Source organism: Bidens hawaiensis, unplaced genomic scaffold, assembly GCF_021521415.1.
Source record: "Bidens hawaiensis isolate Kalapana, Puna unplaced genomic scaffold, B.hawaiensis_p1.1 tig00016358_1, whole genome shotgun sequence".
NCBI classification, from domain to species: Eukaryota; Viridiplantae; Streptophyta; class Magnoliopsida; order Asterales; family Asteraceae; genus Bidens; species Bidens hawaiensis.
Genome location: NW_027492497.1, coordinates 61741 through 76573, shown reverse-complemented (window position 1 = coordinate 76573; position 14833 = coordinate 61741). Strand labels below are relative to the sequence as shown.

Sequence of the window (14833 nt, the reverse complement as noted above, 5' to 3'; positions counted from 1 at the left end):
TTTAGTTTCGAAAAGTTTCTATGAATAGTTCAAGTGGAGCTAGAGTCTCATATAATTTCCTATGAAGCTAGAAAATTCTGGATTAATGCATGATATAAGTAAGCTCACTTAGTGCACCAAAGCAAGAACAATGTTAACCATATCTGGTTTAATTCACATAATATTACAAATGAGAGTTCACGCAAGAATTAAATTAAAGATTTCACCTAGTTAAACGAGGGTTGTCACGTCCCTAGAAATATGCAATATTAGGTTGCATATTGATATTAATTTCTGTTAAATCTGATAATTCGTTCACCTCAAGAATAATCTTGATTAGTTTGTAGATTTCAATATCGGACATTGTGAAATAGTGACCCTAGTGGCTTGTGTGTTACAAGTGTGTTTCATGGTTTTCACTCGCATGACTCACTTTCAAAAACTAGGATATTTAATTTGTACTCGTAATAATACTACCTTCTATACTCTTCACCAATATAAAATTTCAAAAACAAAATTGCCGACCTAGAATACTTGTATTAAAATGACGATTTAATCCTTTATATCAGCCCTATACACTTCGGATTGCACCCAAACGAAAACCCGCCTCATCAAAAATCTTAGCCATTCCTTTGATCCTGTCCTCCAAAAATGAACAACCCTAACAACAAATATAACCTTTTTTAGTTACTTAACCTCTGAACAAACCGCTAAACAAAGCCGTGAGCGAACAACCGCTACCAGTTATTGCCGCCTCCTTCGAATTTTATGCTGCAGCCTTGATTCCTTCTTCACTAAATCATTGTAACCGCCAAATATTGTTAACTTTTGATTCAACCTGATCGAATTCTTTCAATGATTTAAAGAGCCTGAAGCTATGAAGACCAATTATTGCCCAGAATTTTGTTAGAAGACAACAATTGGTCAATGAATCATAAAACAATATTCAAGTGAATGTAAAATGTTTATACAAACTCCATAATATTGACACCTATTTATACCCGTCTATCCACTTTGAAAAGTCACATTCTAGTGTTTCAACTCTTGATGACAACGATTCAAACTACGTACATACCTTGATAAATCATCTTGGTAGTTACGAAGTTTAATTATGACACTCTAGGAACCTATACATTGTACAATAAATCATAACTGGGATTAATTTCACACTTGTTGACTGGCAACTTTATTTATAATTAAGTATAACAGTTTAAAATAAGTCCATTAATTAATAGGATAATTATTGATATACTTAAAATCATTAGGTTATTTTTAAAACATAATAGCATTTTATTTTAAAAAAATACTCTACAAAATGGGAAAAACATTATATTGTTAATATTCATAAACATGTATGTAGGGCTACATTCTTTGCAGTCCTCTCACCAATAAGTTCGATGATTTTAATTCAAGACTTGAATATGCTCACCGTATGGCCCTCATATCAGATGATATTAACATGGTATTAACTACTTAATAATATAGAAATGTTAATTTTCAATTACTGACTCCTATGTGTGACAATTTGATTTGTAGTTAGCAAAAACCAATTGTGATGGTAATTATGTGGACATTCAGTCGGCCAACTCAGCATGTAGATACAGTCTTCAATATTATGAAGAGGTGAGAACTCTAAAAATAAATATAAAAACATGTGAACCTTATGAACATGATAGCATGCTAGAAATTTCAACTTGCAGTGCATAAGCCGAATTAATTTGCAAAACATTCTGCTACCATATTGTGATGAAAGTGATCCGATGCTGGATTGTGAGGTAATACATCTCCCTCTCTTTTTTTATTTCTCTTTGTTTTTTTCTTTATGTAACATTTGATCCTTCGTACCATCGATATTGCCAGGATTTCGTATATTTGTTTTTATACGCCATGATGTAGATTTTCCATAAGGTCACCCATTTTGATATTACCTCTACTATAACATGCTTAATTGTGCATTTCTACTTGTACCCACAACAATTAAACCCAAAACACACCGGTGATATTTGAGACAGGACATTCCTTATGAGCCAAAAATATCTCATGTTCGTGCTCATTAACACTTGAATAGAGATTTCTTTAATAGCAGCTGAATAAACATAGAGTATCACAACCAATTATAAACTTTTTATTCAACAAAAACGTAACATAATGCTAGGATGCTAAATCTTGATATAGATAGCTGCCGATGTCTTCAAGCTCACCACGTTTATCTTTGCTAAACTGCATGCATACTAAAAGTTACCTACACTAAGACTGGTCACTAAGGTGGGGGTTTTCGAAGCCCCTCCACAGTGTCACGTCAGCGCCACATGTGCACTGAGGGGGGCATCGAAGCCCCAAGCTATAATGCCCCTCTATGGTGAGGGGGCGAAGCCCTTTAACATAATATAATAAAAATTAAATAATATATTAAATAATAATATAGTAATACTAAAATTAAAATGTAAATAAAAATAAAAAAACATACAAATAAAAAAATAAAAATAAAAAACATAGCCAACATATAACTAATATTCGTCGTCCTCGTCCTCATTTGCATATTTGGCCAATATGCATGCTTTTTTCTTTCTCCAGCAACCCCTGCGTGGGAGGATATAGATGCATGATGTGCTAAAAGTAGTCTAATAAAAACACGCTAATCTAGATACTAAGTAATAAATTCTAAACTCTTAAACTTAATCAAACTACTAACCGGCAAGTGAACTGGTCGACTCTAGTACAGCTAAGTAAGTCTGAATACCGAACCCACAAGACTCTTTAAATTACGTAACAATCTAATTAGACTCAACTAATACTGACACGACTATTTGTTTATTTAAAGGGGGGGTTTTGTTTAAAATACTAAATTAAAACTAATTAAAAAAACTAAATAAAATAAACAAAAGACAATTAAAGTGATTTGAAATCAGATGACAATGAAAAACCACCTAGGCGAATCCCCAAAGTTTCAGTTATCAATTAATTGGAAAAATGGTTTTGTTATAGAACCGGGATCATAAAATAATCATTTAAAAGACAATCCGAACAGCACCCCTGACCATTCTCAATAAGACACCTATGGATTTCTAGTAAATTCTTAAGAACACCGATTTTAATATTAAATTTCCTTACGATCATCTAATTAAATATGAATGAATACCTTTATACGAAATCCTACCTTACAGCGCGGAAATCAAAGGCGGTTTAATAAATTCATTCGACATTAATAGACAAATTTGAAAAATCAAACCTAGACGGACTCCTTACGAATAACTAAATCTAGCAATCTTAATCAACCAAGACCTATCAAATAACCTATCACCTTACAGCTTTTTAGGTTAGCAGCACACTTTTATTTATTGGGTTAATAATATTGTTTCTATGATCTTATTATAAATCAATCACAAACTAGTCAAGAACACACAGAAAATGACCTAACAGAATCATATTACAGGTAATCACCAAAGACTCTGTGAAACAATAAAACTCACCAAATAAAACCAAACACACATATGCATCAAATAAATAATATTAAACTCTTTACTGATTCATGAACCCATAACGGAAAAACAAATCCCAAATAAAATAAAACGTCAATTAAAGGTTCATCATAAGCCTAGGCAGTCTAAGGGTTTAGCCAACAACCATACTAAAGACCAAAAGAAAATAAATAGGTTCAAACAATAAATTCATAACGAAAATAATAAATTCAAACCGAATTATAAAAATATTTGGATGAGTAGGTGTTAAACCTAAAAACTCTCTGCTCGAACCAACCACTTCCTTTCTCTTAAAACCTCCTATCTCTTAGTTCTTTGTGCCCAAGGTCTTACAGACCCCCCTTTGATCTCTCATTCCATTCCTTTTATTTTTTTTGTCAACCGACTTAAAATAAGTGTCGGGCTTCATAATGGCTGACATGCTAAATAATTATTTATGACCTAATAATTCGCAAGATCACGTGGCTTCTAAATAATCTTTTCAACTCAACTTGGTTTGTTATTTCTGCTTAGGAATGGACTTCCAGTTTTTGTTTGTCACCATATATTCTTTCTTTTTTCTCATTTTCTTCTGTCTTTATTTTATTATCTTTTTTAACATGACATAATCCACTGCAAACAAAACATGAAAGTTAGTAGAAATCCAAGTTGAAGTAACATTATTTTTATTATTAAGTCATTCAGATTTACGATTGAATCTAAAAGAATGATAATGTTAACGAAAACAGAACTTAATCATGATTCGAAATTCACTTGTCCGTCACAAGTTTAGCATAACACTCTAGTTTAGCTCATTGCCTCGTGAAAATTTTAAAAACATAAACATGAGCCACTTGAGAAATATTCAATAAAAATCTAGCTCAAAGTAGATAAAAGTGTAGGAAATATTTATATAAATAATATGCATATTTTAGACCATATCAATGTGATAGATCCTTTGCGAGGAGCTTGAATTACTTTTCTCGTTTCCGCTCCAAGTGAACTTTTTTTTCTTTCTTCATGCATCGCCTTGTATTCCGCATGCATCACCTTTCTTTCTTCGTGCATTCTCATGAATTCCTCTTTTTTGTGTTTTTTAGCATCGGCAATCTCGGTTAGTTTGAGCTCCAAGTTGTCAAAACGCGAGCTCACTTGGGAGCTCATCGAGGATGTCGTTCTAGACAAAGATCCTCTACCTCTAGCCGTCTCCTTGGCTTTATCTCTTGCTACCGGACGTGGCAACTCATCCGATTCATCAAAATAAATTCGGGATCCAACTCATTTAGATTAAGTTGACAACGACCATCCGACATGGGTTGAGACGGCGATTGATTGACCGAAGTAGATGTTGTCTTTGACCGTTTGGACGGTTGCAGTGATGATGTCGGGACCGGATGCTACTTTGGCGAGCTTGTGCATTGTCTTCAATTTTCCATCATATTGAAATCTCCACGATAAACAGCCTTGTATTGTTTTAAGCAAGCCTCCATCACATTGGCATCGCTCATGCCACTTTTTCTATTGTTATTAACGCGGGTGTGAATGTTGGTGATGTTGGTTATTTTTGTGCGTATTGCCTTCCATTTGTTGTAGACGGAATCATTCCCGCGGTAGGCTCCTTGACCCATTGTATCAAAGAACTTAGTGCGTATTTCGTCCCAAAACTCCGGGGTATGTTTACCGTCACCTTCGATATATGTAAAAGGTTAGTATTAGTGAACAAAAAAATAAAACATGGAAAACATATAAATATTTTTATAGCTTACCCCGAAAAAGCTTAGTATTAGTAAACAAAAAAATAAACATGAAAACGTATAAATATTTTTATAGTTTACCTTGAATCGAGTCTTCAGATGAGTCGATCCACGCACGCGCTAACGCCAATTCCTCACCCGCTTCCCACCTTTGTCTATCGGCCTTTTCGGTTGTTTGATCGTCAGCCGTATTCTTTTTTTATGAATTCTTTTTTTAGGACGGACTTGTGTTATGGGTACTTGGGTTTTAGGTAGTTGTGTGTCAGGTATTTTTGTTTCGGGTATTTGGGTAATTGCAAAGACATATACGACATTGATGGTCGAAAGAACATATTAGGGTTAAACGATTGCATAGGTGGAGGCATCACGGGTCGTTGTTGGTTTGCATAGAACGAGTTGTTACGGCCGATGTTATTGTCGAGCAAACTAGTCCACCATAGACGACTCGGATCCCACGGGTTTGGGTTTGGGTTTGGGTTTGGGTTTGGGTTCGGGTTTAAGCTCGAGCTTATGTTCGGATTTAGGTTTGTGTTCTAGCTAGGATTCATAGTTGTGAAAGTTTAAAAGTTTTAGAGTAAAATGTTATTGTGAAAATGAAAGTTGTTTGAGTAAAATAGGAAAAATGGATTGAATTTACAAAGAAAATGATTTATATATATATATATATATATATATATATATATATATATATATATATTTCTAATAGTTAGAAAAATAACCGTTGGGGTGGGCCTCCCTTAAATCCACTCTAACGCACTGGCGTCCAGAAACCCCCCCTCCTCCGAGCCCCCCACCGACGGCGCCCCCGGCGATGTTCATCCCTCTTCTGCTCCTGCCCCCTTCTGCGCCCCATAGCAATTGGCCTAAGTAAGTTCTATTTTATGTAATCATTAGGTTTTCATCATTAATACACTTTATCGTTATATAGAATAATCATTGATTGCTAACAAATACATCTTAAATCAAACATCACATATTCAACATGCATATCACAAACATTATACGCGTCTCGTAAGACCATTCCGACCCCTCAAGTGATGACTATTGTCTTCATCATTCTACATCTCACATAGGAGCAAACATTTTACATCTCGCGTAGGAGCAAACATTTTGCATCTCGCGTATGAGCAGCCATTTCCTAGTATCCAAAATCGGACCGTTAACTCGTATCCATTATTGGACCATTAGCTAAAAATGAGAAATAAACACATGAGATTTGTCAGGACAATAGACTCATGATTCAAAAGACTACGGACAAGAACAACAACACACGAGACCAATAATTATAAAGAACACTAACTATAGCTGGCGGAATCAACTATAATCAATAAGCTATTAAAGCTGCAAAATAACACAGATTAATATAGCTCAAAATATTTCCATTTCATTAAGTGTAATTCAATGCAGTATAAACAGAATGTTAGGGTTTTGAAGGAATGCCGGCACAAAATATCAGGTAATCAGTATGCTCAGGTGTCTAAGGTGTGTAGAGGTGTCCCACGAATGCTATCAAACATTCTATATGTAGAGGACCCGACATTCCTTTTGGAAACCCAAATCATTAGCAAAACATAAAAATATACAAGTGTAAAAGGTCTTCGAGTAAGCTATTCCATTGACGAGCACGACTCCTTTGACATTGTAATCTTCGAGTATGCTCGGGAATTTACTTCGAGCAAGCAAATACTTAGAATATTTGCAACAGCCAAATAATCCTCTCAAGCAAGCTTCATCTTCTCAAGCATATCAAAGTTTGCTCGGATAAGCTACCACGAAAAAGAAAGTTCTTGCTTGGATCACTTTAGTCTTTAGTATTTATTGAACTAACCAAGTATGCTCGGGTATTGTCGGTTTGCTCGAGATTGAACCTTGCTTGGAGTAACACTTAGATAAATTATATAAACTCCCCATCAGCATGCTTGTGACCTTTTTAAAATAGCTATTGCTCGACCCACTAAGTTGCTCGGGAACTTAGTTTAAGCATCGTATCTTTAACAAGTTTGCTCGGAAGCAAACCTTGCTTGCTCAAGAACATTTCTTTCTCGATGAAGTGTAGTCTGCTCGAACTAAACACTTAGAGATTTCAAAAGACTATCCTGCTCGGTGTAGGATATCTTGCTCGAGGAAGTAAATATCTTGCTCGAAGTGCACTGGCTTGCTCAAAATCCATACTTAGCCATTTTCGAGGAGGTTGAGAACATTTCATTCATTCTTTAGACCCTACAAGATTTAACATGGTTATGTCCAGACTGACATGCATATATCGCGACAACTAGGTTTTGAATTCTATTAAGTGATAAAAATTACAAGTACAAAATGAGATTAATATATTGGTGAAACCTAATTAGGATTAACCCTTAACAATTGAAACAACAAGTTACCAAACTAAGCCTAAAAGCTACTAGAGCTGGCCAAACCCTACTGTGCCTTCTCCTCCTAAGCGACTTGGTCATAAAGTGGACGAAGCCTATAAACCCATCAATCTCCCACTTTAAGGCTTCAAAACACTTTCAACTACACTCCAGCCATACTTCTATAATCATCAGCTTAATCTCTAAGCACCAACTAATTGCCACCAGCCTTCTTAACTTATTTCAACAGACCTGAAGCTACCCAAAGCTTTAGCTTATTTAACATTATTGATTTGGTGAACATACCAGCCAATGGTGCCGTCTTAGATCAATCCTTTAACTGCAATCTCATTGTCACTAAATAATGAGTAGTTAGCCAATATCTTGTCTAACTCCCTAAGGAAAGTCATCAACCATGTGAGTTCTTTACTTGCTTTAGAAATAACCATATAATTGGCTTCGGTTGTTGATAAAGCAACACTTATTTGGACTTATGATATCTAACTAATGGCTATTCCTCTCATTGTAAGACATCCCTGACAATAATTTATAGGTGTCTTATAGACACCTACTTCAGTATCAGCATAACCCTTGAGAACTAACTGCATCTTTCATCTAAAACACAACCCACATCTTTCATCTACCGGCTAACTATCCCGACGACATGCGCTATGTCTGGTCCGATGCATAGCATAAATGAGCCTACCAATATTCTATACAAAGTGGACTTTCTCCATCTCTGCCTTTTCTTCTTTGATCCTTGGAGACTGATCTTTGGAAAACTTAAAATCATTTCCCAAAGGTGTGTTCCTAGGCTTAGTCTTCTCACCATCATATTAAGTTTATCTAACACTTTCTCAGCGTAGTTCTCCTATGACAATGTAAAAGAAGCATTTTTCGCATCTCTCACAATACTCATCCCGAGTATCTATTTTGCTGGACCAAGTTCTTTCATCACAAATTTGTTTGACATTATCGTCTTTAACTTGATAAGCAATAATGATTTGACTCACACTTCTTTTGCTCTGTTATGCTGATGAAGGAAAACTTGATGCACCACTGTCTGGGTGCTTGTTTTAGACCAAACAAGCTATTCATCGATATGCAAACCATCTTCTCTTCATCTAGGCCATCATGTAAGATTGTTATTTGAATATCTAGCTACTCTAGATGTAAACCCTATGCTGCTACAATAGTTTGTGGTCGCGTTCACGAAAGGGGATAAATTTTCATTATAATTGATCCCCTCTTTCTACTAAAACCACATAACCATTAAACAAACTTTATACCATTTAGACTAGTAATGTTCATCTTTGACCAGAAGACACATTTGTTTTGTAAAGCTCTTTTATTTGGCGGAAGCATAGATAAGACCCACATTTTATTTTTAATAAAATAACTAATCTCCTCTTTAATTGCACACTCCCACCACAACAAATCTTTAGCTTCCGTGTTTTCACTTTAATCTAGAGGATAACCATTCTCATCAATAGGAGATAATTGATAGAAGGAGAATACCTTTTGGGAGCTTTAGTAACTCTAGTGGATCTTCAAAGAGAATGTATGGATGGTTCAACATCAGGATCAGAAATCCCACTATCATGGATATCCACCCGTTCTTCATTTTCACCCTCTTCATCATTTGAACTTCAAGAACTATATCTTCTTCATTTTCGGGTTCGGGAACCTTTTCGGTTTTAGAGCTTTTGGTTTCGGATTCAAATTCTACATTCTATTTTAGAATCTCTAGTAGTCGTTGCATAACTCAGATTCATTAAAGAAAACGTCTTTAGCACTGAGTGCCGATCTGCCTTAGACTGTAGCCCATGGTACCTGTCCCGTATCCAATGAAAGTACATTTCTTTAACTTTGGATTTGACTTATTTCTTATAAAATCCTTCACCCGAAAGTTAGGACCACAAACAGAAATATTTAAACGTTTCAAACTAACCTCACAACCTTGCCATTCTTTTTTCTCGAAGCTTGAAACTAAAGGAATTAAGGGACTCAGATTAATCGGGTAAGCAACAATGTTAACTGCATCATCCTAGAAAGTCTTCAGGAGCCCTGCATTCAAGTTCATACTTCTGGCTTTCTCATTCAATGTTCAACTCATTCTTCCACAACTATGTTCTGTTGTAGTGTTCTAGGAGCTATCTTAAAGTTCTTTTTCCCGATTCAGCATAATACTAGAAGAAATAGTGTTGAGGTACTACCCTCCATTATCCGACTTGATGCATTTTTGCTTCAAACCAGTTTCCAATTCAACATAAGATTTCCATTTCTTAAAAGTAACATAAACGTCAAATTTATTTTTCACGAAACAACGCACCTTTTGAGTTAACACATCTGTGAAGGTGGCACAATAGTTGGCTCCCCCAAGCGAGGAGACTGTTTTTGATCCATAAACATCCATGTTGATCAATTCTAACTTCAGTAATTTGGACGTCTTACCGAGAACACATGGTTAGTAGAACCTGCCTTTTGCTTTCTCGTTCAAATTTATTTAGATGTAGGAACTTTCCCTTTTTAGCTATCAAATGCAATCCCTTTTCACTCGTATAACTAACTTGTTGATGCCACAATCTGGACGCACTCACCTTGCAAGTTACTTGCATTTAACTCCACAACCGATGCTTCTCCGATTTATAGTGTAACCCGCCTTACCTTTGGATGTCATGAGATTTCCCTTGACAACCTTCCATTTTCTTCCACCAAGCATCACAATATATCCCTACCTAGAGGCCTGATTGAAATAAGCATTTTTCTCTTGCTAGGAATGACCCAAACATCCTTCAACGTCCAAGTAGTACCTAATGAAGTCTATAAATCTTTATTTTCGATCCCAATAATATAAATAGTATGATCATTATCTAAATGAACATAATTTGTGGTATTTTTGGAGAAGAAATAGAAGAACAATAACACAAAGTTTGCTACCAGAAGCTAGCTAAGTATCCTGCCATTGTTTCCAGTGAAACAAATCGATGAACAACAACAACAAAACAACCTGGATAGTAACAAATACAAAGCCCGAGCCATTTTTATGAATCCGAGAACTCGATCGAGCAAACATGATGAACCCAGATCAGAAATAAATCATATCCAGATCTTCAACATAAAAGTCTTCAAACAAACCTCTAAATGTGCCGAATCTAGATCTACAAACACAAGATGAAGTTCGAGCAACTTTATTTCCCCAAATCTTCAAACTTTATTTCCAAACATCCAACTTTATTTCCAAAGCTTCAACGGATCTTAAAAAACTTTAAGAAATTAACGCCTCAGTTTGGGTAATCGTGGATCAAGAACAAAGTTGAATCAGTCATTCAGTTGATTCAAACCCGCTCTGATACCATTTGTAGGTCCTATGATCGGATCAAACAACTAAGTTCTTGGATCAATCTCCTTAAAAGGCTAGCGGAAATCACCGCTAAGTAACTGAGATCTCGAATCTTGTTGTTGTTGCCGAGAAAGGTAGGAAAGGAGAGAAAGTCGGAGAGTTGTTGGATGGATAGGATACAAGTATGGCAAAAGGTTAAGTTGCATGTGAAGCTTGCACTATTTATAGTGCAAGTCTCATGCACTTTGTATTATTTCCATGAGCCCAATTGGCTTGTTTAGAAATGGCCTTAGGCCTAAACTTAGAAGCTAAGATAAAAGACGATTACATGCAAATGTAAATAAACGAGACAATACAAAAGACTTAATATACAAAATAGGGCCTAACATAATTACTAAACGTACCTATTCATAGATACTTCATCGTTCTCATGCTATATGTAGCAGGAAACAATGTGCCATAATCCATTATAGCGCGTCTAACAAGAGAGTCACCTTAAGTAGTTATGATACCTACTTATCCTTCTCTTTTCTCTTTTTCAGCTAATGGTTTAGGGCATAAGCTTCTAAAACAAGTGATTTCCTTGCAGTTCCAATTGTGATATCTTTTCTTTGTTTAGATTGACCCTTCTTCCTAGACTTTGACCTGCATCTTTTGCTACCCCTCTCACTTTTGTTGCTAGCTATAGGTAAGAAACGGGGGAGATGAACTAAGAGGGGTTAAGCGCCGATGGATTCTCATACATATTGGACAAAGATTTTCATCAATCCACCAGCGATTAACTCGCTCATGATGTTGAAGCCAACATTGCGAACCTGATGAAGACAACAACTTTCTTGTCTAACATTGTCGATTCCTAATATTTCATCTTTTTCGGTTTTACTCTTACTAGAGTCAAATCCAAATCTTTATGCATCAAAAAATCCTGGATTTGTGTTTTCATCCATTGAAATTCTTCCCCTCAAACTAGGAAATTCTAGCTCTACCAGCGTCTTCCCTCATCTCCAGTATAACAAAAGAACAAAATACTTATATGAATAGAGAACGGTTAATATACAAGTAGAACAAAAAAAAATAACAATCCCAAGAGTAATAAGTTAAAACGATATTAACACGGTTCGTGCAACAACTTTGATTAACTGACTAAGTAATCCATATGTCGTACGTGTTCCAATTTGTAAGAGCCATACATGCGTAGGTTGTGACAGCAAGCTAGCAATGGTTGTCGGCTATCACACCCTGACCGACGCGGAGTAATGTCGGGGGATAAAGTGATTGTTCAAAATACATGTGACACTAATAAATGTGGCAATAATATCATTACTATTAATTTCAACACAAGCACACAAATTGTTCGAATTTCAAATAACAAGGTAAACAAAACAGTACTTTTATTTCAATAACCTTAAGGCAAACTAATGTTTTTGGGTCTTGTCATCATCATACATAACACCTGTAGCATGTAAAAAAAGTAATATGGTCAACTACAAGTATTTTGTTAGATTTACACATGTATATATATATATATATATATATATATATATATATATATATATATATATATATATATATCCCTTATATAGGATTTGGTTCATTACAGAAGTGTTTTTATAGCAAGAAATGCGAGAAATAAATTCAACCAATCACAATTTATCTTCTGTTTTATCATTTTTTTAATGGTAGGGGTACAATAGTAAATGCATATGTCTTTTATATATGGTAAGCCATACTTTTTGAAGAAGTTACAAATAATAATTTTTTAATTAATTTATTTCATATATGTATAAATAATAGTTTCATAATTTATTTAAAAATACCAGTAAAAAATATGTCATATACACAAAGAAAATCTGAAAATAATATGAAAATTTACCTACACAGAATGAACTATAACTACACAGGGAATGATATGTACCTACACAGAAAGATCTGCATCTACACACCTATATTCAATTCACAGGGAATGATATGTATCTAAATAGAAAAATCTGAAAATAATATGAAAAATTATCTACACAGAATGAACTACAACTACACAAGGAATTATATGTAGCTACACAGAATGGGCTTGTGACGATTAATTTCTTCCCACCGTCTTAATTTTGAGAACTTTTGATTATGTTACGAGAGATGATGGTGGCATGAAACTTGGGATACGATCTTCAATCAGACGTTACAAATCAATGCATATAATGACAAATACAACAATATCCTTTTGCACTAAAAGACATTAAAACAAATGATGGAATAATTACAAGATTGTCATGTTTAATGTAGGCCGTGGATTAAACTTAATCAAGGGTTATAAATTACTTCTCGCACTTCTCGCTATAAAATCACTTCTCGCATGATCCATCCCCTATATATATATGAGGCAAAATCATATAATTCCATGAATCGGTGAGTTATAACAAGCATTAACGAATATGTAATAAATAAATGAAAACCTATTCGATTGTAATAAAGTCAATCTGTAAGGGTGGACGTATGATCATACTATATGAGACTACTCAGGTTAATTCACATAAGTCACATTGATGCGCTAAAAGTGGTGTATAAAAATATTGCAATTAATCAACCTAGCATAACGAGTAATAAAGAAAACTTAGAATACCCTAAAACGAACCACTAGCAATAAGCAAGTGAACCTATCGGGTGTAGAATAGCTATGGGAAGTCCGGGAATATCGAACCCTAGAGACACTTATTAAATTAACGAAACTAGTTTCTAAAAGCTAATTAAATTAATTAATTAAGAAAAAGATTAATTTTGGATTTTTATTTATTTTATTTTAAAACTAATTATTATTTAAACTAGTTAATTAAAATAAATTAAACTAATAAATTAAATCTAAAATTCTAAGACTTAGATGAAAACAATAATGAGAAAGGCGTTACCTAGTCTTGAAATCCTATTTGTGAATCTTGGATGCTTATCGGCTATGGAAACTGTGATGGAACCGGGATCTAAAGATACGACGCCCAAGACATCCTAGTGGATCCCTGATCATTCTCCGGGTGTGTCCTAAAAGGAAAACCTAAGGGACGTTTAACACAAACCGGTTGGTTGGATTACCTCTCAGTCTCTCCAACAATATTAAAGTACTCTAATGACTAGATCACCTCTCAGTATCACTAATCACAATACATCCGGGAGTGTAAGAGACTTAAGGAGTAACCTAAATATGTTAAAAAAGACTTAGGATAGCAAAAATCAAAAGACAATAAGGGGGAAACCCACTCTCGTGTAATCTATACCCAAACCACCTAATGAACCGGGATCTAAAGATACGACGGCCAAGACATCCTAGTGGATCCATGATCATTCTCTGGGTGTGACCTAAAAGGAAAACCTAAGGGACGTTTGACACAAACCGGTTGGTTGGATTACCTCTCAGTCTCTCCAAAAATATTAAATTACTCTAATGACTAGATTACCTCTCAGTATCAATAATCATAATACATCCGGGAGTGTAGGGACGTAAGGAGTAACCTAAAGATGCTCAAAAAAACTTAGGATAGCAAAATCAAAAGACAATAAGGGGGAAACCCACTCTCGTGTAATCTATACCCAAACCACCTAATGAACCGGGATCTAAAGATACGACGGCCAAGACATCCTAGTGGATCCATGATCATTCTCTGGGTGTGACCTAAAAGGAAAACCTAAGGGACGTTTGACACAAACCGGTTGGTTGGATTACCTCTCAGTCTCTCCAAAAATATTAAATTACTCTAATGACTAGATTACCTCTCAGTATCAATAATCATAATACATCCGGGAGTGTAGGGACGTAAGGAGTAACCTAAAGATGCTCAAAAAAACTTAGGATAGCAAAATCAAAAGACAATAAGGGGGAAACCCACTCTCATGTAATCTATGCCCAAACCACCTAATGAATATGACAACCCCAGCTATCTATCACCTCTCAGTCTCAAGATGGGTAGA

The 14833-nt window shown here is 35.1% G+C and overlaps 1 protein-coding gene across 1 annotated transcript in view; it reads left to right on the top strand.

Annotated features, from left to right (window-relative positions):
• LOC143551278 (serine carboxypeptidase-like 13) overlaps nucleotides 1-14833 on the top strand; it is an 81385-nt gene that overhangs the window by 34289 nt on the left and 32263 nt on the right. The window contains exons 7-9 of the mRNA XM_077041744.1: nucleotides 1340-1441; nucleotides 1516-1602; nucleotides 1680-1754. Coding sequence (XP_076897859.1) covers nucleotides 1340-1441; nucleotides 1516-1602; nucleotides 1680-1754 — 264 coding nt within the window. The remainder of the gene's footprint in view (nucleotides 1-1339; nucleotides 1442-1515; nucleotides 1603-1679; nucleotides 1755-14833) is intronic.